We start from the raw sequence: 26,766 nt of genomic DNA on the forward strand, positions 1-26,766 counted from the left end.
TTCTCCCCCACACTGACACAGGGGGACAGGGAATTGGGGCTGTGGTCAGTTCATCACACATTGTCTCTGCCGCTCCTTCCTCCTCAGGGGGAGGAGTCCTTACTCCTTCCCTGCTCCAGCATGGGGTCCCTCCCACGAGAGACAGTCCTTCACAAACTTCTCCAGCATGGGTCCTTCCCACAGGCTGCAGTTCTTCACAAGCTTCTCTGGCATGGGTCCTTCCCGTGGGCCAATCTTCAGTCACAGACTGCTCCAGCACGGGCTTTCCCATGGAGTCACGACCATCTTGGGGGGCATCCCCCTGCTCTGGCATGGGCTCCTCCCCGGGCTGCAGGTGGGCATCTGCTCCCCCACTCCCCTCCATGGGCTGGGGGGGGACAGGCTGCCGTCTCACCACGGGCTGCAGGGGCATCCCCTCCTCCGATGCATCTCCTCCCTCTCCTTCTTCTTTGCTGACCTTTGTATCTGCATAGGTGTTTCTCTCACATTCCAATCTCCTCCCCCACTGCAGATTCCCCTCCTCAAACCTGTTCTCCCAGAGGCACTTCCACTGTCGCTGATTGGGTCGGCCTTGGCCAGTGACAGGTCCAACTTGGAGCCAGGGAAGCTTCTAGCAGCTTCTCACAGGAGTCACCCCTGCAGCCCTTCCCTAGCTACCAAAACCCTGCCACAGAAACCCAAAACAGGTGGCAAATTCACCTGTGACTGAAGCCCTCCGCTCCCTTTAATACAGAAGGTGCAGGAACCAGGCACCTGTTTTCTGTTTAGCTGGATTGAGATGCCACCTACATTTGCAAGTGTAACTACCCCATCCCAGAGGAGCAAAGGGTATGGACCAGGCAGCTGCAACAGCAGGTCATCAGTCCATGTCAAGGGCCCACCAAGAACATGAGCAGCAAAGGGGCACATTCAGAGGCACTGACAGATTGGCTTTATCATGAGATCAAAGAAGAGCAGAACTGAGACCTTAGACCTGTGGCTAAACCATTCACCCATTAAGAGATCTGTCTGCAAGTTGGTTGCTTGTGGTGACTACTGCCACCTCCTTCTTCTTCAAACAACGCCACTGCACATGGATGCAAATCACACTCTGCATACCCCATTCCTCCACCTGGTCTGCTGCTATTCCCATCTGCTGCTTCCTGACAGCAAGGCACAGTGGAACAATAACCTGTGGTGACAGCCAAGGCACCCCAACATGTTTCCACAGCTGGCAGTGGTGTGCATCTCCTCCACCCCTTCCATTTTCATCCGCTGCAAACCTTAAGGAACACACATTACTTGAAGTGCTGGCATCATTTTTCATCCTCTTTTCACTGCTTAAACTTTATAATCCATTATTTTTACAATGAAATATATGACTTGCACATCAACAGCCTGAGATGAGGCCAATCTTTTAATAAGAAGATAGTGTGATTCCCTGAACTTAATACAACCTAATACAAGACAGTGGATGAAATCTCTGCTCTTTCAGAAAGCATCTTCCTCCAGCTCAGCTCCTTTTTTACTTATACAGTGAAACCATCTTGATACAAACAAAAGCATTACCTGAAACGAAACACTAATTCTCAGCCAATAAGGCATACCTTTCTGATGGGAAATGATGGAGGAGCAAAACTGAGGTCTGAAGTTGTGTTTTTTGTTTTGACATCTCTCAGGACCTACAGTCCACACTAGAGCTTTATCCCCTTTTACAAAATGCTTTAAAGATGACAAGCTACGTATGTTTTTTGCCCATTTCCTTTCAGTTAGAATACGAATAGATGTAGATTTGCCTCTTGCCTGCTCATGTAGCCCACCATCTGGAGTTCACGCATTTGGTTCTGTCAGTTTCTGGTCAGAATGGTACTTAATAAGCTGCATATGAGTGCGAGACCTGATTGCCTTTGCAGTAAAAAGTAGTGTTCATGCTAAAATAACAGTGCAACATACTGTGATTTACAAGTTCACGTGTCTTTGGACTTATTATTTATTGGAAATGGGTCATTATTTCAGTGTCTGCAAGAAGTAAGTGAATAAAGGCAACACTACCTCAGCTTCTAACTCGTAAGACTGTTGTATTATCTGCTCTCCACAAGAGCTACAGAAGGTTCAGGCTTGCTTGCATTGATTGAGGTCTAACCTGAAACCTATTGTAGTCCTATGTTGCTACCAAGCTTTAGTAAGTAAGGGCATGAGGCCATTGTGCCTAGATAGAAGTGCCTAGATAGATTTCAGAAGTGCCTAGATATATTGCAGTGGCAAAAATAATCACTAATTTGATGCTGAGACAAAAGTTCTACAGGCACTAAGCCGCCCCCTGGTATTCAGCAGCCAAAAAGCAGGCCCCAGAACCATGGCTACAACTGTGTGGCCTGCAGCATGACACACTGCAAACTTTAAAGCCCTCATCTCTTTGGAGACTCCTTCAGCATAGCAAGAACCAGCAGTCAAGGAAAGGCCAAAATAAGAGAAAAAGTTATATGACATATCACCATATATGAAACATATATATGAAATACCTATATACATATATATGGAATGTATACATTACTTCAAGTAGTCACGCGAACACTTCCTCTAAAGGTGGTGCGTTATTCAGGACACATCTGCTAGCAGGAGTAGAACTCCATGTGTGCAACACATTCGCTATTGTCAGGTCTAAAAACTATTAGGCGATGACCTGCTATGATGTACTTCTTGTTTCTGGAACAAGACACAAAACTGACAAAGGATATCACATTTACAGTTTGTTAACAACTGAGAAGCATTGTGCTCATTAGAGACAAAGCACACTTAAGAAACAGAAGCCTGTGAGGTGAAGGTTTGAAAATTATAATATTGAGATGGGGCTGCAGGGAAAACCCAAGAACCCTCTGCAGCTGCCTCTAGAGATCCCAGCAACAGAAATTTATACAGGACTGCAACACTGCAATTCTCAGCACAGATTTAACATAGTAGCCTTGAACGCTGCTCCAACAGCTACAATTGCAATACTCTCCAGACATTGCAATTTCTACTCAGGATATGAAGTGGTTTGTCACAGTATGGGCTGAGAAATCTCAAACGAAAACACCCCCCCCCCAAAAAAAAAAAACAAAAAACAAGCAAAACCACACTGTACTTCTGTGGAATAGTGTACATGCTAGAATTACTTTTCACTCTATTGTCTGTCACAGGTGAAACCTTGCAGTAGGCCCACAGCAACAAGCTCTCCCTGGCGTGACCACGCGCAGATGCCACCTGAGGCCGCTAGCAGACTTCGAGCACTTCCAGCCCCAAGACAGCCCCCTGCAGGCCCTGACCTTAACACCCCGGTTCTCCTTGGGGGTTTCGAGTCACCCCTCAGCTTCTCCCCGACGCTGCCTCCCTGCCTCGAACCGCCCTAGCCCCCAGCTGAGGATTTACAACCCTCCTCAAAGAGTTTCCCGCCCCCAGCTGGTTTTAGCGGACCTGGGCCCCGCCCGCCCCAGCGCGTCGCCTGGCAACCGCAAGCTGGTTCCCGGGCGCATGCGCACTCCCCCCGACTCCTGCCAGTCACTTCCGGCCTCTCCTGGTGCCTTCCGGGTTGCGCCGGGTTCCCGCCGCGCGCCGCGGGGAAACTTTTCCTGCTGCAGCGGCGCCGCTGGGCGAAGCGCGCGGGGCTCGCGCGCGCGACCTCGCCACTGCTGCCGTCGCACCCGGCCGGGCGCCATGGCCGGGGCCAGCGGGCGGGGCCGCGGCCGCCGCTTTGTCCCAGGCGCCGGGTGGCGGCCGGCGGGCGGGCGCTGAGGAGCGGGCGGGCGCTGAGGAGCGGGCGGGCAGGCAGGCAGGCATGGCTTCCCCGCCCGGCGGCGAGCAGCGGGCTCTGGGGGAGCGGGTGGCGGCGCTGGAGGCGGACCTGGCCGCCTGCCGCGGGCAGCTGGAGCGGGCGCAGCGCCGGTTGCGCCGCACCGAGCGCCTCTACCGCGAGGCGCGGGAGGACAGCGAGGCGCTGAGGAGACAGGTAGGCCCCCCCAGCTCCGGGACCGCCTCCCCCGACCCTCTCTTCCCCCTCCGGGCCGGGCGGCACCCGGCCGCAGCCCTCTCGGGCATCCCCGCTGCCGTCACCTCCCGACCGGGCACCCCCTCGCCCCCCCCTCCCGGGCTGAGCTCATGGGGCAGGTGGGTCCCGTGCCTGCCGGAGCCCGCCAGCAGGCTCTCCTGGCCTGCGGGACTTCAGCGACCGGAGAAACTGCTGCTGCTGCTGGCTCGAGTTTGCCGTCCCGTCCCCAGGGGGGCTGGGCTGGGGCGGGGTGGGGGGAGAACGGTAACGTCTTCTCAGCCGCAAAGAGGGTTTCGCAGTCAGAACGAAAAACTACGTTGAGAGGAAGGAAGGGAGCTTAATAAACAAGGTGAGGTAAAGGAAGCGTGGAAGAAGTGTCCCACGGATGCTTATGGCAAAATAGGGAAGTTTCATAAATGCCACAGCTTGTCACCACGGAGCCAGTGGTTATTGCTTGAAATCCAACTTTTCAGGGCGAGCATTTTAAAAATAACCTCGGCTAAGTATTTTGTTTTCCTCCCAAGTGCTTGCCTTTATTATTATACCCTTCATGAGCAGGAATTGTTTTTCATCATTTGAAACACTTATGATGCCATTATGTTCTGTTTGAATTGTAGAATGTAAAATAGGCTGATGCTCTTTTCTGACATAGGTCCCTAAAATGCAGCGTTGTGTTCTGTAACGTGCTGTTTTTCTTTCAGGTTGAAGAGCTTACTAAGGAAATCCACAATAGAAAGGAGAAAGATACGTCTAGCGTAGAAGTCCAGACGGAGGACTATGCTGTGTGGTCACAAGCAGGTAGAGAGGGTGGTGATTGCTTAAACAGGCATCTAGAACAGTACCTTGTTTTGTTTTTTTTTAAATATAAAATAAATTTCAAGTCTGTATCCTTAGCTGCATTAAACTTCGTAACCTGACATTATCTTTTGGACCATTTCCTATATATTCAAGCCATTCCTTTTAGAACAGGATAAAATGTAGCATGGACTGCAGCAGAATTCATGCAGTACTAATCTGTTACATAGTAATCTCATACATTACACACATATATGTTTTACCAATTTTTGAAGTACATTAAAACAAGACATAATTTGTTCAGTACTAGTAGAATAAGCTCAAAGCAGACGCACTACCTAAAAATTGATTTTCATTAGACTACTTACATGCATAAATTTCCAGTTTAAGATTTAGGATTCTTAATCTGCATTGTGCAAAATACTGCTTTGCTAATTTCTGCATCTTCATCTCCCCCCTCCCCTGCAGATTATTACTACTATGAAGATTATTACAATCACACTGATACTCAAGATCATGCTTTTGAACTGCCAGTGCAGCACAATCATGGGACTGAAGGCGCTGAGCATAATTCCACAGAGGAATTGCAGACAGGTGTTAATATTCCTTTAAGGATGGATAGCGCTAAAGTTGCTGAAGGTGGAGAAGAGGAAAATTTTGTCCAGAATTCACAGGTTATAGAACTGTTTGGGGTTTTACCAATTGCAAAGTCAGCACTCTATTAGTATTTCATTTCATTTAAAAGATATGCTTTTGGTTTTGCTGTCACTGTATGAAGTGATTTTTTGTGATGGTCTGGTGCTGATTATAGCAGACAAGCATCCTTGTGCTTTAAAACTATTTCTTCTGTAGTATGTTCCAAGTATAACATACTTGTAGATTCGGGGTTTTTTTACAAAAAAAAGCACATTCTAAAACATATGTCCTACATAGCCTGGACATGGCATGTTTTTAATCAGCAGAGTATGCTCAATATGGCCTTGTTGACTTTCTTAAAGTGTGCTTTTTTTTCTCCATTGATATAAGGAGGCAACGTATAAGAAGAAAGTTGTTGGGGGGTGGGGTTGCTTGCTTATTTTGTTGTGGGGTTTTTTTTCCTCTGCTATCCAGCCTTCTCTTAGATCATTCACTTCATCTCACTCCCTTAACTGATTTTGTGCCTTAGCATGTATAGCAACTGAAACAGAACAGAGAGCAGAAATCTGTTTTAGGAATATACTGAAAGATACTCACTGTGTATATTTTTTATGTGAACCACTTTTGAATAAAGGTTGGGGAAAATGAAAGGCACAGGATGAAGTCTTGGTCCCATTGAAATCAGTAGGAGTTTATCAGTAAGTTACAGCTAGATTTTTGCCTTCTTCTTTAATAGTTCTTGAAACAATCCAAGTCCATAGAGCACTAATTTATTTTATTTAAAATAGGGCATTGTAGAATGCTAAAGAACCAAGCAGCTTCTTTTTAGAAGAAAATTTAATTGTTTACTTTCTGATATCAGGAAGCAGAAGATACTTCTGTACCAGAGGGTTCTTTGGCAGAGAGCTTGAGAGCTGCTGCAGAAGCTGCTGTTTCACAAACCGGATTTATTTACGATGAAAATACGGGATTGTATTATGACCATAGCACTGGATTCTACTATAATTCGGTAAGGATCGTTTTCAAAACCCTTGGCATTTTTTTCTCCATTGCAAAAGTTTTAGTAGTGAAAGTTGATGTGAGCAAAGAACTAAGATCCAAGCTGACTTTCTGATTTGAAAAACATGTTACAGAAGACGAATAGTAATGGAAGCTTGTTAATTAGTTGTTGAATTATTTCAGTCCAATTAAAGATAGCAGGCTAAGATATAAATATAGACTTTCATTCAGTTCTTTTTGATGTCTCCTAGATCTTTAATTTGCTTGGCATTGTAGAAATCTTACACTATAAAGCTGCTCTGTAACTCTTTCAAAATTAAAAGCTTGAGGTAAAAGAAGACTTGTTTAGAAAAAGACAGAGGTTGTTTGCAGCACTACATTCAACTCAATTTTTTTTTAAAAAGTGCATGTGCATCATGGTTTAACCCTAGCCAGCAACTAAGCACCACGCAGCCACTTGCGCCCTCCTCCCTCCTCCCAGTGGGTTGGGGAGGAGAATTGAAAAAAAAGTAAAACTTGTTGGTTGAGATAAGAACGATTTAATAACTAAAGTAAAATGTAATAATAACTGTAATGAAAGGGAATATTTAAAAAAAATATAAATAAAACCCAAGAAAAGGCAAGTGATGCACAATGCAGTTGCTCACCAACTGCTGACCGATGCCCAAGCAGCGATCGGCCCCTCCCAGCTAACTCCCCCCCCCAGTTAATATACTGAGCATGACATTCTATGGTATGGAATATCCCTTTGCCTAGTTCAGGTCAGCTGTCCTGGCCATGCTCCCTCCCAGCTTCTTGTGCACCTTCTAGTTGGCAGAGCATGGGGAACTGAAAATCCTTAACTTACGATAAGCACTGCTTAGCAACAATTGAAACATCAGTGTGTTATCAACATTATCCTCACACTAAATCCAAAACGCGCTGTACCAGCTACTAAGATGAAAATTAACTTTATCCCAGCCAAAACAAGGATAATGTGGTACACAAAACAACTTGTTTTGTTTTCAAGGACACTTCACAACCTAATTTTTAAAGTCTTAAATGATAGCATTGCTTTTGACGTAGTTTGTGGGTATAGTTAGATACACAAATGTTTGGGGCTATAGATTACCATTTATGGTACAATTACACAAAAGAATATATTGTCTTGTTCAGTAACTGTTCTGAATTACAGGAAATCTTCTTGTATTGTGTTTATTGGCAAGGTTTTGGTAGTGGGGCCGGGGGCTGCAAAGGCAGCCTCTGTGAGAAGAGGTCAGGGGCTGCCTGGACATGACTGGTTCTGCTGCAGGACACCACTGAGCCCATGAAAGGAGCTGGTGGTGCCCCTGTTGAAAGCATGTTTAAGAAAGGGCAGAACGGTGCACAGTGGAGTGTGTATGGGGTGGGAGGGGAGTGTGAAAAACAATGGTGCAAATGCCAAGGTCAAAGAAGGAGTGGGAGGAGATTCTCCAAGCACTGGAGCAGGCAATTCCCTGCAGTCTGAGGAAGAGAACCACGCTGGAGCAGATAGTCACACTGCAGTCTGTGGAGGACCCTGCACCGGAGTAGCTCCTTAAGGAGCTGTGGCCTGTGGAAAGCCCATGCCAGAGCAGGTGCCCCTGGCAGGAGCTGTGTCCTGTAGAGGACCCATGCTGGAGAAGTTCTTGAAGGACTGCCACCCATGCGAAGGACCCATGCTGGGCAGGGGAACAGTGTGAGGAGAAAGGAGCAGCCAAGAGGAACTGTTATGAACTGATGGCAACGCCCCATTCCTCATCTCCCTGTGCCACTCGGGCAGGGGGAAGAGAGGTAGAAGAGTTGGGAATGAAGGAGTGAAGTAAAGCTTGGGGGAAGAAGGGGCGGGGAGAAGTGTTTTGTCTTTGTTCCTCATCTTTCAGCACTCTTTTGACTGGCGATAAATAAATTTATTTTCACCGAGTCAAATCTGGCTTGCCCATGATGGCGATCTCCCTGTCTTTATCTTGACCTATGAGCTTTTCATCTTATTTTCTCCCCCAGTCCTGTTGAGGTGAATTGAGAGAGCAGGTGGGTGGGCACCTGGTAGCCAGTGAGGGTCAAGCCACCACAGTTCTTTAGTACTTCGAGTATTTTTTTTAAACTTAGTATGTGGTTCTTTATGAACGAGGTGTTTCTTTGAATAATGTGTTTATTGAAGTGATGATAACATCATTCTTTATGTTTCTTATAAAGGAAAATCAACTGTATTATGATCCAGCAACTGGAATTTATTACTACTGTGATGTGGAAAGTGGCCGATACCAGTTTCATTCACGAGTGGATCTGCAATCTTATCAGGCCTCTGGTACTAAGCACACCAAAGATAAAAAAGGGAAAAAGAAGAGAAAAGAACCAAATGAGTATAAGGTAACTTTAGAACTGACAGTTAGAAAATGCAAAACCTGTTTTGGTTTTTTTTTTCATGATGCAATTTATGGGCTGTGGGGTTTGGTTTTATGTAGAGGATGTATGCTTATTTTCTGAAGTATTCAAACATCTCTAAACTATATACAGGTTGCTAACATGTAGTTAGTGTTCAAATAATATTCCCATTGAGTGATTAAGGATCAAACTTTAAACTTGGATCCCCTCACTTTTTCAGTTTTATTTTATTACAATACAACTGTACAGATCTCTGTAATTGAGTGTCAGTGAAGCTCTCTCATTAGCAAGCACACTAGAGTGAATTCAGGGTACTGTGTGGGCTGGATTTACATCAGAAATTCAGTGTTACCTCGATGCCTTGGTTTGGGGGTTTTGGCTTGTGTTTTTTGTTGTGGGTTTTTTTTTTTTAATTCACATGATTAATCAAAAAATGGCTGAAGGTTTTGAAAACACACACATACCATCCCTTCTCTGTGACTGTATTACAAAGCTCATTCCATTGACATTTTACTGTCTCTCTACCATCATTTGGGATTGATGAAATGTCTGTGAGGCTGTAATTCTTTGCATATTATGCTCTCCTATTGATACTGTATTTGGTCAATACATTTTTGTTGTCCATAGTGTGTGGATAAGGTGTACATCTTAATAAATGCCCATCGTAATTAACTTGTATTTTAAGGTATACAAAACATAACTTCCTTTCTGTTGTTTTTCTGACTGCTAAGAAAGCATGCCATATAGTACATAGTGACTGCCTTGAAAAACGTTACTCCTAAATACCAGTTCTATTGTAACACAGCTATTAAACCTGAAGGAGTATTTTCTTAATGAACACTGGTACTGATGTTGAATCAAATTTGTATAGTCCTGTTCTGCAAATTTATTACTTAAGATTTCATTGAATGTATTGATTTCCTTAGTTTACAGTGCTCCTTATTTTGCATTTTTTAAAGCTATTGCTTTAACTGTTGCATAATTTCATTATATAGGCCCCAGTCAAGCTGACTGGTTGAAATCTGAAATAATTATGTTAGTGTACAGGTACTCTTACATAATAGTTATGTAGCATCAGTACAGAGTTTTAAGAATTTTGTATCAGGAGTGAGGTCTTCTGAAGGCTTTGAAAATGGAAACTGTTTACATTAAGAACCAGTGAAGGTAGGTTAAATGGACAGTGGTAGTTGAAAGACTACGGATTTTATAAATAGATTGTGGCTAATGTGTGAATTTCTACTCTTTGAGAAAACTGCATGTGAATCATTCAATTCTGAAAGCTTGAGGTGGATACTTAGCAACACTAAGTATAATGATCCTTCAGACTTAAGAGAGGGGAGCTAATGCAGTTGAAGCTAGGAGTTTTAACAGCATCCACGTTCTGGGCATGCTGCGTGCAACTGCTGAATTAGCATTCTGCCACTCTCAAAAGGCATTGTTATTACAGAATTTTATTCATCGTGTGTCAGGAAAGCATCGTGGAAAGCTTGTAGGAATAAGCCTTTATCATATAGGTCAGTTAATAAATCTCTTACATTTAGTCTATGATGAACTGTTACATATTGACCTAAATCAACAAGTGTATTTCTAAAAGTTCTGTGGTGTATATAGTTCTGACCTAACAAATAGTCTTGACTACTTTTGAGATCCCATCACAATCTGCTTCTGTCATCTGATTATACTAGAAATAGCTACTTGGCTTTAGCTTATTTTATATTAATAAAGTATTTCTATATAGATGGTCTTGTTAACAAATATTTTGTGTGAAGCTTGCACAGTCACAAGGTAGGAGGTAAACATCCACTTTTTCTGATGTGTTCTGTTGATGGTGAACTGACTACTTTGCTTTATTTGTGAATTAATTTGTTTGACCTACAAGATAACAGGAAAAACATTTAAAACATTCTGTAGTGCGCAGATCTTTGCATCTGTGAACAGTAAGTAAAGGCTAGTGTCATAGCAAGGATCAAGGCCTTTTCTGTTTTTTTAAAACAAAAAAAGGGAGAATACAAGGTGAAACTTAAAACAATTGCTCTCCACTTTTAAATTTCAAAACTAAATTAATGCCTTTTTGTCAGTGCACTTTTATGTAAATGCACTGTTAGACTTGGAAAAAACAAAGCACCTTACTGTCATATTTTACATAGCTGAGTTCAAATACTTTATTCTTGTTGTGTGGTTCTTAATCATAAGAAATTAGTTCATTAGTTTAAAAAAAACCCACATTACATTAGTATAAAAGATTAAGACTTATTAGAATAAAAGATTATAGATTTTTCTGTTATAAACTATTTTTTCAGTTTTATAAGCTGCACAATCCAGTTCACAGGTGCCTGGTATTTCTTGGCAATATTATTTTGTCCAGTTTAGTCTGGTATTGGTAAAGGCACTGATTAGTTCATGCTATTTATCATTTACATCCTAAAACAAAACAAAAATTGTCTGTTTTTAAGTAGAACTTTGTAGTTTAAAGGTTGTCTATTGAAATGCTTTCCTGTACACTTATGCCCAGCCTTCTCCCTTTTCCTTCCATTCCCTTTTTCACTCTTGACAAAAAAAATACAAAGTTAAAATAAAACCTGTCCTTGAACACTAATTAAATTATTAAAGTTGTGACAATTATTTTGAGGATTAGTACTTCATTATTGCTTTTCCCAACTGGTTATTAAATTGTGCTGCTAGCCTGAAAAACCCCTCCAAACATTACCTAATTTCTTGACCGAAGTAGGTTTTATTTGACTTTGTTTTCTACAGTGAGTACAAGTAGCAGAATGGTTTTGTTTATTGTCTGGTCTGTGGACCACTAATAGTGTAAATAAAGCAATGCCAGGGTCTAATTCTGGGAATGTGTCATACACCCCCTGAACTTTATTATTCCTGGATGAAGATGAGGTGGTTTATAAGAATATGCATGTGAAGCAAGGGAAGACAGTAAGCAGTAGTTATAGAACGTCAGGTACATGAAACACTTTTTAGACTTCTTTTCTCTCTTTTTCAGTTAAAGGATTAAATGTATACAAGTATTGACAGATATTTAGTATTACTTAAAAGTTGCCAAATATGAGAAATAAGGAAATTCAGCAGCTGCATGTGTAGATTATCACAGCAAATATTTCTACATAGACAGTACTAGTAGCTATATAGTTTTTACAAAAATTGCATGTGATTTTTGATTGACTTACTCTATTTAAACCAAAGTTAATACCTTTTTAATCTAAAAAAGGTTGTAATTGGGCCAATCTGTTAACTTTCTGTTTCTGGTCACAGGAGGGTTTTCTAGTTGTGGTTTAGTTTGTAGCTATTGTGAAGAATTTGATGTGCCCAGGTATCTTACATACAGTACCTATTTATCTAAGTAGGGATGCTTAACATTGCAGAAAGGGCAAGTGTGTTCTCCACAAATACTGCAGTGTTCTTGAAAAAGCAATGTAAAACTGAGGATGTAAAGAATATAATGAATCTGTTAAAATATTATTATATTTTTAACAAGCTGAATTACCAAACAAGAAAATACTAGTGAACGTCTGCTAAAAGGAATGTACTTCTAATTGCAAAAAGAAAAAGAACAGCGGAGGGGAGCTCACGTGCTTAGTATCTTCTGAGGGGAGCTTAGTATCTTCTGAGGAACGTTCCTGATTTATAAAAGAACTTTCTTTAAAGAAATTCTTTTTCAGTCACCAAACCTCTATGTTACAAATAGTTTTCTTTTTACTTGTGAAACTAAGCATGCTGCTCCCATGCTTACTTTTAATAGAGAATCAGGAATTTTATTTGCCAGGATGAAGTATTGGATAGCCTCTGTGCAGCTCACATAGAAGGATCACTGGAATACTTTGGAACTTTCAGGCATATAGTTCAGTTCTGATATCTTTTTGTAGTGGTAGACCAAAAAAAAGTGGGGTAAGAAATACCATATTTTCTCCTGTACCAGAAAAATCTTTAAATAGGTAAATTTGGAAAAGTTTAAAAAAAATAAAAATCACAAGGTGTCATAAATGATAATGTGATCCCTGGAACCAATATCTCGATCCAGCACTTCCATACAGGTTGGAGAATAGACTATGTGCAATAGTGATCATGTAGTTCTACTTGCTGGATTGCGGCTGTTAAAATTATGTAGCAAAATTTAGATGCAGGGTCTGACATATGCCATTTTTTTACAGAAATTATTTTTACAGTTTATTCTTAAAATACTGTCAATAAATTTCATTTCAGTGTTGTGCTCAAAATGAACTTCTGCCATATTCTTTTTCATTATAGACACATCCTAGCTGCTTCTGCAGGAGGGACAAGGCTTTCATAGTTGAATTTCCCACAGAACTCTTGAAGCAGTGATTTTTTTTATTTTTTTTTTTTTTTATCACAAGTAGTTTACTTTTTGCTGGTATTCATCCCATCTTTAGGTACGTCAGTTGACAGAAACCATGGCTAATCTGAAGATTTCTTCTTTTGGATTGGCAGCTTCTGGTGAAGGTAGAGTTGAGACACCAAACACATTAGTCTGTGGATGTTTACCTTTAACCTTGATATTTTTATTGAAGGAAAATTATATAGTAGTTGATGTTTAGATACCTATTTTCCTAAAGGAATTAATAATTTTTTGAAGCTATTTGATCAAAATCAGTTCATCTACAAAGTAACTTTTAAATATATTTGAAACACTGTGTAAGTGAAACATCTGAAGAAAACTTTGATGACATTCTAGAATATTTGGGAAGAGACATATTTAGCATCACTGTATTAACATAGAGTGTCCTGACTAAAAAACTGTGCATTCTTTCGGTAAGGCAAATTTATGTTTCCTGTATTTCAGAGCTGTCCTCTGGTGTATAAAATGGCTTCTTTATGATCTAGGAAGAGCTTTACTCTTTTTCTGGCTTTTAATTAGATTTTTTGCATTGGAAGTTCAAGTACTGTGTAGGGTGGAGGACAGTAACTGAATTACTTGTGAAATGGTGCTAGCAAGTGAAAACTTAATCATCTGAGAGAAAGAGCTATTTTAAACTGTTTGAAATGGTTTTTAGTAAAGTACTGAATTTCAGATTAATATTTCAAATTGTCAGTGCTAAAGATCTAATATTCAGCCCTTTAGATGAGAGCATTGAGTACCCATGATTCCATTAAGTCACCCACTGAACTTCTAGTAAACCAAGAAGCAACAGACTTCATGTTTCTGAAAAGTTGTATTTGTACACATTTGTAAGTTTTGTATAAAACTGATTTAGAAAACAATACAGTTTAACCAGTGCATTTCTTAGAATTAAGCTAATTATACTCTCAATAATTTTTAAGTTCTGATTTGTAGGCAGGCTGAAGAATTGCATGAACATGCATGTCAATCAGGCATAATACAGAAAAATGTAAAGTTTTGAAAGACAAAAAGTCTTGCTCTATCACAGTGAAGCAGAAGCTATAGTTAAATGCTTAAAATATTTTGCATTTTTCATTAAAAACACTTCAGTGACTATGATCATTCATGTATATTTTGTAACTAGGCCAATCTGCACTTTAGATGGTCATTGTAATCAGTAGTTTGAGGACTATTCTTTATAAAGCAAACCCATCAGTTCCAGTCACACAAACATGATTTGTAATTCTTGTAAGATCACTCCTCATGGGATACATAAAAATCCTGATTTCACTTGCACCTTTGGTTGTCTGTCAGGGATGCAGAAATATGAACCGACTCAACCCTGTAGTTAAGAAATAGTCTATTACAGATCACATTCATTCCACCTCTCAACTTATGCTTAGGGAGAGAAAAGCCAGAGATCATGTGGTGATACCCCCTAGATACAAAGTTTATCAAAGCTGAATCTCATAGAGGCAATCCATATCTAACATATGACTGTTGGAGTAGGTGTACTGACTGTTTAGATTTCTTAGGCAAAGCAACACACAAAGAAACATACACGCCTAGTATCATGGTATAACAAACATGGTTATAATGAGCATGTACTTGCATACTTCGTGTGTTGTATCGTGAGTTTGGGATGAAGAGTTAAATATCCTGCTATGGAGAAATGAAGTGCATTGTTATTATTTGTTAGGTCATTCAGGGTGATATTTACTGAATACTCTGTTTACTGCTAGTTCTTGTATTTTAAGCAGTGGCTATATGGAGGCAAGGTATTGGGTGCTGTTTGCATAGTTACACTTTCATACATGCTACGTATGTTCTGTGTTAGTTCTAGTAGTCATATATAATGGAAAAGAATTTCTTCAGCACAAGTAAAGACCCCCTCAAATGCTTTAAGAACATTCAGCATCCCCAGGCTTAATGTTTAGACATCGTCAAGGTGTGTATTTTAATACAGATCTGTGCAATCATAAAGTGCTCAAAATCCATATTCTTTAGGAATGCAATTTTAAAATCCTCAATCTTATACAACTATTTCTAAATTCAGAGATTACATTTTTATCAGTACTTAACTATTTAGTTTATTTGGTTTCTTAATAGTTGATTGTAGTAATAGTAGAAAAAATACAGAAACTGCTGAGAACAGACTTAATGGTCATACTGGCAGAATGTATGTACAGAATCCTTGGTCTGTCTATAAGAGTGTTTTTTAAAATTCCTGTTTTCAACCCAGAACAGAGAGTCTACTCTTCAGCAGTCAGGCTTTGAAACAGCACCTTTTTATTTTCTAATTTAGAAAATCTGAAGTGATGCCAAAAGCAAGTATCACTGAATTCACTGTGGAGAGAGAGCTGAGTGGTTGGAGCAGTATGCTTGGGCATCAGCGCATCACAGTCATCTGTTGCTTTGCCTCAATTGTGATTTGAGCAGACCATTTAGTTTCTGTGTTTTCATATTAGATTAGTAAACCTTTAGTAACTCACAGTACTATGGGAAGAAATACATTTAGGATTGCAGAGCACCTTGGTATGTCAGGTATTGATCTAATATCCATACCAAACATAAATACAGACAAAGATAAATACACTGAAAAAGATCATTCATAAAAGTGAAAATGAGATTTGCCAAAAGGATTTCTAATGGAATTAATGTCTGGCATGTATGAACTGTCTAGTCTTTTGGCAGGATTACTATATCTCTTATTTAAAATAAACAACATCAGGCAGTGACCTTATGATCCTATTCCTTTCTAGTGTCCACATGTAGAGTTCAGGGTGCAGCGCTAAAGTATTATAGAGAAACCCTAAACAAACTGATAGTGCTTCAGTTAAAGCATGAGGTCTTTTAAAATTTGCTGATTATTCCTGAGAATCTGCTGTCTCACTGAAAGTGTTTCAAAAGTACAGTGTAAAGTCCTATCCAACAGCTTGACTGCTGGGCTGAGAGGAATTCTTGTGTTTGTCTTACAGCTGTGCGACTGATGAGTTTCTACAACTCTGAAAAGTGAAAGTGCTTTAATTTCCATGACATTAACATTCACATTAATTCATGTATCTTGAAATGTAAAATGCTCTATATGAAAACTTTCTGAAAGAAGTCAAGGATGTTTTTTATTTTAATTGCTATGTTGCAATATTTGGTACAATGCAGGGCAATTGAATGCATTCATTCTGAAGCCAAGATGGCAAATGACTTAAAATCTGAGAATTTTTTTTATTTACCTTTTAAAGCCATTTGTGTTCATTCTTTTTTTTTCTTTTGTTTTTTTCTTTGTTTTTAAGATGGTCATCAGGGCTACTAGATTGACAATCAGATTTTCAAGGTACTCTGGCAAAATTAATATGAAACTTTAGATTTCTCAGTTAAAAAAATGTTGATGGTCTTTTTTCTGCTGGTGAAATCAAGTGGCAGTGGAAGAACCTGCAATAATGTAATCTGTCTGATATTCAGTGGAGCAGTTTGTTGCAGTAGAAAATGCATTCTCAGTAGAACTGTTCCACATAGCATAAATTAATGCGACGGTATCTTGATGAAAGGCTTTGTTAAAGTTGCAATTTTGAAAGGAAAAAGAACAGGTCACTAGGTGAGCATGGGTGGGCATTCCAGATATTCTGGACCATTGTGGAAAAAAAGAGAAGAAAAACAGGAGGAAGATATGATGAAGATCAATTAAAGAACTTTTAAACAAGTTTCAAGAATTGAGTAAGAGAGGGACAGAAGTAAGTGTCATAAAAGCAAAACTGGAAAATATTCAAGATGATATTGTACAAGTCTGAAAGTGGGGACAAGGATCTTAAGTTTTGTGTGAGAAAAGAGGAAGGAATAAGTGAAGTTTAGAAGAGGAGTGCAGCCACACTTTCCCAAATAGAAGATGGTCTCAGTCATGTCTAATAGGATGTGAAAATTTTTCTACTGACATGTTCTGTTGACTGCATGGGCAAACTTTCTGGAAATTTAACCATTTCTTAATAGTTGTAAAAATAGTTCTTCCTAGTGAAGAATTTACTTCCAGGCTGATAGCAGACTTTAGAATAACTCAATCTGTAAAGAATGTAACGTTCTATAACTCCCCTCCAGGATTTGGACACAGAAGAACAGAAATCATCTAATAGTCTGAATTGCTTTTCCGCTACTGAGCAAGTAAGTTCTACTGAAGAAGAAGAGTCTCCAAATATAAGAAAGAAGACTAAAATGGACACAAAACCACAAAACATTCTAACAGCCAAAGAATCAATTTCTACAGACAGTATAAATTCACATTCACACAAAAGTACACCAGATACTGCAGCATATACAGATGACAGTAGAACAGCAGACACAGAGAGTGAGCCAGAAGAAGGTGAAATTACAGATTCTGAGTGCGAAGCCTACAGCAGTGAGGATGAAGTAACAAGTGAAGAAACTTCTGATTTGGAAGACTCGGAAATCGAAGGTGAATTATTGTGGCTTTTATGTATCATATTACTGTATTTTTCCAGGAGCCCATTAAGAACAAACTGCAAGAGAACAGTCTGGATAATTGAAAAAAAAACAAAAAAAACCAAAAACAACCACTTTGAATTAAAAAGTGTTATATGTTACCAGTATTTGTTTTCTTCTCTTTACTTGCACAGTAGCCAGAAGTAGTGGTGTTTTTTGTGAAAGCTGTTTATGAGTGTAACGTCCTGTGCTTGTGTAGAAACCTCAGTGGTAGGAGTAAGTTTTTTTTAGATTAGGATACTGACAGGAGAAAAGAAAGTCTAATTGCTAAAATAGAGGTTTTAGTACAGAGCTCACAGCAATTCTGTGTATTAACTCTCTTCAATTAATGTATAATATTTCTGATACTGTTCATAAACAATCATGTATAATTCAACGTAACATGAGTCCGCTGTGGTGAAAAGGGTGAACGTGGAATACTCAGTACTCTTTGAAATCCTGTTTTGTATGTATTCCAGTGGCAGCATGTAGGAAATGGGTATAGAGAGGAAGCCTGTATACTGTTTTGTACCAAAGAAAGTGACCTAGGTCCTTAAGACCTCAAGAGTTGAATTGTCTCTTGAGGGGAGGCGAGGGGAAGTAACCTGTGAAAAGCTTAATGGAACCAATTGGAACTATGTATATGCAAAGGATATTCCAAATCACAGAATGTAATACAGCCTATAGAAGTCTGTACTGCAGCCTGTGCCCTGCTCGCAGTTAAAGAGTCAGTTTTTCTTCTGCAGTCATTACTGTACATACTCAGCTACTCAGATTCTGAGTGATTAATGCCATTCAAAATGTGCTTGCTACCATCAGGCTTTCAGATTAAATTTCCTTCTCTTACTATTTTCTTATAATCAGTTCTGCAGTAATGCTGGAGTAATAAAAACTGGAGAGAGTTTCTCTCCTCCTTGTACCTTTTGAGCTAGTGTCTTCCCATCTTACTATGTTTATTCCTAGCTGAGATCATTGGAGACTGTTTCTGAAGCACATCTAAGAACAGAATTCATACAGCTGTTAGAATTACTGTTATGGACCATTAGTCATAATAGACTAATAGGTGTTATAATTACTTCACGGATACTGAGGCAAAAAAGCATGTGCATCTGTAGGCTCATCTATTATTTTTTCTTGCCTGTATTGGTGCACAGTGCTAATAAGAGTAAAACTTGTAAAAATACATTTGACGTAGAAATCATCAAATAGAAGGTTCTATATGCATTAGGTTTGTGATGTGAACAGAATGGTGCTGCCTTTTCTCAAAGTAAAATTGTAGTCTAGTCTATTATGACTAATAGTCGATAAATTTATAATATGCTAGTAAATTCTGTGAATGTGTGTATATTTTATTCCTGTAAGTAACCAGAATTCGGAAAACATTAATACTTTAGTGTGCAGTCAGAAAGTCTTTGAAACAGTAGTCTTATCAAAGTTTTCTCTCAGATGTGCTTATACATTTATTTTTCTGAAAGTTGCATGGGATTCAACTAGATGATGGCTGAATGTATATCAGTTGTTTGAAAGCTATGTACTATAGGGTAAAACTGTCATTTGTTGGTAATAACAGTATTTATTTTTTTTATAATTACAGATGAAGAAAAGATCTGGCCTCCTTGTATCAGAGTGATTGTAATAAGATCACCAGTTCTACAGACTGGATCACTTTATATTATCACAGCTGTGAAACCTGCTACAATTGGAAGGTAAAACTGAATGGAATTTGTTATATATATCTGAAACTGTACCTCACTTTCAAAGATGTAGAAGCCACTCAGGATTGCTTGTCCCTACTCTTCATGCTTGTCTTCCTAGCATGCAGCAGTTTGAGGTACTCTGAGTTAGGTTAGCCCGCAGTAAGAAATTTAAGTCATGTCATGTAACTGTCATGCTTGCTGTGTGTCGTGGTTTCAGCCCAGCCGGTAACAAAGGACCATGCAGCCGCTCGCTCACTCCTCCCGCCCCCCTCCGGTGGGATAGGGGGGAGACGGAGGAGAGAAAAGGAAAAAAACTGGAACCTCGAGGGTTGAGATAAGGGCAGTTTACTGGGACAACGCAAAAAAGTTACAACAACAACAACGGTACTAATGAAAGAGTATACAAAAAAAAAGTGATGCACAGTGCAACTGCTCACCACCCGGGACCCGACGCTCCGCCACTTCCCCCACCGAAAGTCGAGAGAGAGAGCGGGGGAGCCCTCCCCCCCGGCCCACTCCCCATATATATACTGGGCATGATGTCACATGGTATGGAATAGCTCCTTGGCTAGTTCAGGTCAGCTGCCCCGGCTATGCCCCCCCACCTCCCAGGTTCCTGTAAAAATTAACTCTATCCCAGCTGAACCCAGGACGTTATCCACCCCTTATTCTATACCATTTACATCATGCCCAGATCTTACATTTTCCAATCAACCACTACCACTTTCCTTGTCTTATATATATATATATATATGTATATGGACACCCCCACACACACACACACATACAAATAGTATTCCCTTAGTCAATGGGTTATCCCTCCAATGTGTCCATCAATTTTATTTAGTCCATGAATTTGGGGCTCCATCTGTTGTAACACTTGTTCAGGATAAGAGAGATGGTGTGAGGTGTTGGGTTGTTGTATGCTGTCTCTGGAACTTCTGGCTGGTACATTTGATGCAACCCACACCCTTGGTCTGCAGGTCAGAGATGTTGGTCTTGAGGAAATTGTTGGGCACCAGTTCAAGTTCTATCACTGTTGTTCTTGGCTCAGTTTCAAAGTCCATTCTTCAGTCATTTGGGTAATTCTTACAGTAATACCCTTGATATGGCATATAGACACTATAGATACAATGACATACATTGGCAGGTTATTTAGCAGTTAAATATCATACAGCCTAGTTCACTGGCTATTCTCTCCCAAAATCAAATCTCCCTGACGTACACATCGAACTTCCCCATCCTTCTGCATCACCCACCAGGTGTACCCAGGTCCCTGAGCAAAAACAACCCCTTGGATGGGTTTGTCTCTGCGTGAGGGACGACTAACCCAGACTGTCTTTCCTAACATACTCCTCATGTGCACTACAGGAACTTTATCCCCTTCTACAGTATGTGGAAGTCTTGGTTGGGTGGGGCCCACCCGATTGGTGGATCCTCTAGTATTAACGAACCAGGTGGCTTTTGTTAAATGTGTATCCCAATGTTTGAAAGTTCCACCCCCCATTGCTCTCAATGTAGTTTTCAGCAGTCCATTGTATCATTCGATTTTTCCGGAGGCTGGTGCGTGATAAGGGATGTGATATACCCACTCAATGCCATGTTCTTTGGCCCAGGTGTCTATGAGGTTGTTTCGGAAGTGAGTCCTGTTGTCTGACTCGATTCTTTCTGGGGTACCGTGTTGCCATAAGACTTTCTCTTCAAGGCCCAGGATAGTGTTCTGGGCAGTGGCGTGGGACACAGGATACGTTTCCAGCCATCTAGTGGTTGCTTCCACCATTGTAAGCACATGGCACTTGCCTTGGCGGGTTCGTGGGAGTGTGATATAGTCAATCTGCCAGGCCTCCCACTGTTTATATTTCAGCCATCACCCTCCATACGACAGGAGTTTCAGTCGCTTGGCTTGCTTAATTGCAGCACATGTTTCACATTCATGGATAACCATGGACACTATCGCACAGGTTAAGTCCACCCCTCGATCACAAGCCCATCTATATGTTGCATCTCTTCCCTGATGGCCCGAGGTATCATGGGCCCACTGAGCCATAAATAGCTCACCCCTACATTGCCAGTCCAGGTCCACCTGAGACACTTCAATCTTGGCGGCCTGATCTGCCTGCTGGTTGTTTTTATGTTCTTCAGTGGCCCGACTCTTGGGTACATGAGCATCTACGTGGCGTACTTTTACCACTAGCTTCTCTATCCGAACAGCAATATCTTGCCACAGTGCAGCAGCCCAGATGAGTTTACCTCTGCGCTGCCAATTGCTCTTCTTCCATTGCTGTAGCCACCCCCATAGGGCATTTGCCACCATCCATGAGTCGGTATAGAGATAGAGCACTGGCCACTTCTCTCTTTCAGCAATGTCTAACGCTAGCTGGATGGCTTTCACCTCTGCAAACTGGCTCGATTCACCTTCTCCTTCAGCAGTTTCTGCGACTAGTTGTGTAGGACTCCATACAGCAGCCTTCCACCTCCGATGTTTTCCCACAATGCGACAGGACCCATCAGTGAACAGAGCATATTGCCTCTCATTTTCTGGCAGTTTATTATACAGCGGGGCCTCTTCAGCCCGTGTCACCTCCTCCTCTGGTGACATTCCAAAATTTTTGCCTTCTGGCCAGTCCATGATCACTTCCACAATTCCTGGGCGACTGGGGTTTCCTATGCGAGCCCGTTGTGTGATCAGTGCGGCCCACTTACTCCACGTGGCATCAGTTGCATGATGTGTAGAGGAGACCTTCCCTTTGAACATCCAGCCTAGCACTGGCAGTAGGGGTGCTAAGAGGAGCTGTGTTTCAGTACCAACCACTTCTGAGGCGGCTTGAACTCCTTCATATGCTGCCAATATCTCTTTTTCAGTTGGAGTATAGCGAGCCTCGGATCCTCTGTATCCCCGACTCCAAAACCCCAGGGGTCGGCCTCGGGTCTCCCCAGGTGCTTTCTGCCAGAGGCTCCAGGTAGGGCCATTCTCCCCAGCTGCAGTGTAGAGCACATTATAACATCTTGTCCTGCCCGGACTGGCCCAAGAGCTACTGCATGAACAATCTCCTGCTTAATTTGTTCAAAAGCTTGTCGTTGCTCAGGCCCCCATTTAAAATCATTCTTCTTCCGGGTAACTTGGTAGAGAGGACTTACAATTTGACTGTAATTTGGAATATGCATTCTCCAAAAGCCCACAACACCTGAGAAAGCTTGTGTTTCCTTTTTATTAGTTGGTGGGGACATAGCTGCTATTTTGTTGATCACATCCATAGGGATCTGACGACGCCCGTCTTGCCATTTTACTCCTAAGAACTGGATCTCCTGTGCAGGTCCCTTGACCTTACTTTCTTTTATGGCAAAACCAGCCTTCAAAAGGATTTGGATTATTTTCTTCCCTTTCTCAAAAACTTCTTCTGCCGTGTTGCCCCATACGATGATGTCATCAATGTATTGCAGGTGCTCTGGAGCTTCACCTTTTTCCAGTGCAGCCTGGATCAGTCCATGGCAAATAGTGGGGCTGTGTTTCCACCCCTGGGGCAGTCGATTCCAGGTGTACTGGACGCCCCTCCAAGTAAAGGCAAACTGTGGCCTGCACTCCGCTGCCAAAGGGATGGAAAAAAATGCATTAGCAATGTCAATTGTGGCATACCACTTAGCTGCCTTTGATTCCAGTTCATATTGAAGCTCTAACATATCTGGCACAGCAGTGCTCAGCGGTGGTGTGACTTCATTCAGCCCACGATAATCTACTGTTAGTCTCCATTCCCCATTAGATTTCCGCATGGGCCATATGGGACTATTAAAGGGTGAGTGAGTCTTGCTGATCACTCCTTGACTCTCCAATTGGCAAATCAGCTTATGGATGGGGATCAGGGAATCTCGGTTGGTGCGATATTGCCGCCGGTGCACCGTCGTGGTAGCAATTGGCACCTGTTGTTCTTCAACCTTCAGCAACCCCACAACCGAAGGGTCTTGAGAGAGACCAGGCAGGGTAGACAGCTGTTCAATCTCCTCTGTCTCCAATGCAGCTATACCAAAAGCCCAACGGTACCCTTTTGGGTCCTTGAAATACCCCCTCCTGAGATAATCTATACCAAGGATGCACGGGGCCTCTGGGCCAGTTGCAATGGGGTGTTTATGCCAGTCATTCCCGGTTAGACTCATTTCAGCTTCCAATACGGTTAGCTCTTGGGATCCCCCTGTCACACCAGAGATACAGATGGGTTCTGCCCCTTTATAACTTGATGGCATTAGGGTGCATTGTGCACCAGTGTCTACTAGAGCCTTATATTCCTGTGGGTCTGATGTGCCAGGCCATCGAATCCACACTGTCCAGTAGACTCGGTTGTCCCTCTCCTCCACCTGGCTGGAGGCAGGGCCCCTCTAATCCTGGTTAGAATATTCGTTACTCACTTTTCGCACACGTGAATCAGAAGTCCCTTCAAGAGGATCAGAAATGTGATCAGCCCATCTACTGCATCTGGGGGACTGCTCACAGGAAACTGGAGCAGCAGTTTTCCAAGAAGAATCCTCTTTTCTGGTTGCTTTTTCTCGCAACTCCCGTACCCGTGCATCCAGGACTGAGGTAGGTTTTCCATCCCACTTCCTCATGTCCTCTCCATGGTCACGCAGGTAAAACCACAGGTTAGCCCGTCGTGTGTACTTTCTCTCTCCTCTCTCTTGGGCAGAGGAATGCTTACTCCCAATAGCTGCGATGCGGGCCTGTACAGGTGGGGAGGAAGACATATCCACTTTGAATTGCTGGAACTCTCGGGACAATTCCTCTACAGCCGAGACACAGGCCCGTAGGGAGGAAGAGAGACTTCCTTCGTATTGCCGGAGTTGGACAGCCAATTCATCCACCGTTTGTCCATGGCCTTCTTTCCAGGACATTACTGCCAATGAGTTGGCATAGGTTGGTGGTGCACTTCATAGAAACTTCCACCACATGGGTTGTGTGCATTGGACTTCATCTGGGTCTATGGGTGACTGCGCATTTTCTGGATCATTATAAATCACCTCCAGCACGGCTAATTCCCTCAGGTACTGGATACCTCTCTCCATGGTGGTCCACTTGCCTTGGTGACATGTAACTTCATCCTTGAAGGGGTATCTTTCCTTTACACCTAACAGAAGTCGCCTCCAGAGGCTGAGGACTTGTGTTTTTCTCCCAATCGCCTTGTCGATGCCCCCTTCCCTAGATAGAGATCCCAACTGCTTGGCTTCCTTACCCTCTAATTCCACACTACTAGCCCCATTATCCCAGCATCGGAGCAGCCAAGTAACAATGTGCTCACCTGGGTGGCGGCTAAAATCTTTTCGCATGTCACGCAACTCACTCAGGGATAGAGATCGGGTGATTATTTCAGGTTCTGCCTCTTCCTCCTGTTCTCGTGATGACCCTGGTTCATCTTCATCTCTCACTGAGCGAACTGATTTCTTTGTGTGTTTCTTTTTCTGTACAGGGGCGACTGATACTGGCACAGGTTGGTTCTCTGGTTTAGCTGCAGTATCTGTCACCGGGGTTGGGGTAGCCACGGTGCCTGTTGCCGGGGTTGGGGTAGCCACGGTGCCTGTTGCCGGGGTTGGGGTAGCCACGGTGCCTGCTGCCGGGGTTGGGGTAGCCACGGTGCCTGTTGCCGGGGTTGGGGTAGCCACGGTGCCTGCTGTCGGGGTAGGGGTAGCCACGGTGCCTGCTGTCGGGGTAGGGGTAGCCACGGTGCCTGCTGTCCTGTTTTCCATCTTTTCCCCCTTTTCTCCCTGAGGGTGCTGCCTAATATCAAGCAGTGTTTGGTAGATACTGGCCAGGGCCCAGCACAGTGCAGCGAGTTGTATGTCTTTGGAATAGCCACAGCATTTTTCTTTCAAATATTCTACCACTTCATGAGGGTTCTGTAGTTGTTTGGGAGTGAACTTCCAAGCCACTGGGGGTGAGAAGTTCTCTAGATACCTGCCCATATCCTCCCACATGCCGTGCCACCCATGAATATCCAGCTTTGGGGCAGATCTCTGGGTGGTACTCTTAAAGAGCCTTTTTGTAGCCCTAAACAAGACCTGAAACATATTCAGGAGGCATAGCACTAACAGCACACTGGCTTGTGCATCCCAAGGATATTCAAAGTTCTCAAAAGCTGTTGTAATTAGTCGGAAGGAGAGAAGGGAGGCGAACGGACGGGGGGGAAGTATCCCCCCCTAACTTCCCCATGGATTGGCTGTAATTACCAATAAAATCCGATAGAAGGTGCCCAAAGTATGGAAATGATATCACTGCCTCATACAGATACCAGCTTAACCTCATGACCAGTGATGTAATCATTTCACAAGTCGACATTGCCCAGTACAGCAAAATGATAATCCCAATCACTCTCCCAGAGGTGAGAAACGTAACTACAGGCAATACATAGAGCATATAAGGACTTACAAAACGCCACCCTGTAAACAAATTAATCAACATTGTGACTAACATCTATTTATCTAATATAAGGAATGCGTATGACAAATTTGTTTCAACACGCTCTAGCCAGATCTGCCGTTATCTCAACCCTTCGTGCCCCACGTTGGGCGCCAAAAAGGACTGTCGTGGTTTCAGCCCAGCCGGTAACAAAGGACCACGCAGCCGCTCGCTCACTCCTCCCGCCCCCTCCGGTGGGATAGGGGGGAGACGGAGGAGAGAAAAGGAAAAAAACTGGAACCTCGAGGGTTGAGATAAGGGCAGTTTACTGGGACAACGCAAAAAAAAGTTACAACAACAACAACGGTACTAATGAAAGAGTATACAAAAAAAAAGTGATGCACAGTGCAACTGCTCACCACCCGGGACCCGACGCTCCGCCACTTCCCCCACCGAAAGTCGAGAGAGAGAGCGGGGGGAGCCCTCCCCCCCGGCCCACTCCCCATATATATACTGGGCATGATGTCACATGGTATGGAATAGCTCCTTGGCTAGTTCAGGTCAGCTGCCCCGGCTATGCCCCCCCACCTCCCAGGTTCCTGTAAAAATTAACTCTATCCCAGCTGAACCCAGGACACTGTGATAACAGTATACGCAGTTAATGTAGCTCAGCAGTCATGAAAATTTGTTAGTGATAACTTGATCTTGTGTCTGAGTTCTAGTGGCAGCACAGCTGCAAATCATTCTTTGAAAACTGTTGTTTTCTAGAAAGTTAGTAAGCTTCTTTTCTAAGCCACTAAGGCAACTTTTTCAGAAATGGAAGGACACATTTCAGAAATTCAGGGTTACAAGGAAGCATAGTCTGGACTTCCTGATGTATTCAAATTCCAGTAGGGTTGGTTCATCGTTTTTACATAAGTTGGGCTTTGTAGTAGCCTGTATGCATTCTTCCAGTTCTAATATTAAAAAAATAATTTAAAATCTCATTTGTTCATTGTGGATGATGAATTTAATGATGAATTAGTGCTTTCTTCCATGCTTACTGAAAACCTCACCACTT

The 26,766-nt window shown here is 42.3% G+C and overlaps 1 protein-coding gene across 1 annotated transcript in view; it reads left to right on the top strand.

Moving 5' to 3' along the window:
• Window positions 1-3,545: 3,545 nt before the first annotated feature.
• AGGF1 (angiogenic factor with G-patch and FHA domains 1) overlaps window positions 3,546-26,766 on the top strand; it is a 31,218-nt gene continuing 7,997 nt past the window's right edge. The window contains exons 1-7 of the mRNA XM_030004780.1: window positions 3,546-3,964; window positions 4,705-4,801; window positions 5,267-5,472; window positions 6,297-6,443; window positions 8,627-8,800; window positions 17,253-17,607; window positions 19,228-19,339. Coding sequence (XP_029860640.1) covers window positions 3,794-3,964; window positions 4,705-4,801; window positions 5,267-5,472; window positions 6,297-6,443; window positions 8,627-8,800; window positions 17,253-17,607; window positions 19,228-19,339 — 1,262 coding nt within the window. The 5' untranslated portion in view covers window positions 3,546-3,793. The remainder of the gene's footprint in view (window positions 3,965-4,704; window positions 4,802-5,266; window positions 5,473-6,296; window positions 6,444-8,626; window positions 8,801-17,252; window positions 17,608-19,227; window positions 19,340-26,766) is intronic.

This window comes from Aquila chrysaetos, chromosome Z (assembly GCF_900496995.4).
Source record: "Aquila chrysaetos chrysaetos chromosome Z, bAquChr1.4, whole genome shotgun sequence".
NCBI classification, from domain to species: Eukaryota; Metazoa; Chordata; class Aves; order Accipitriformes; family Accipitridae; genus Aquila; species Aquila chrysaetos.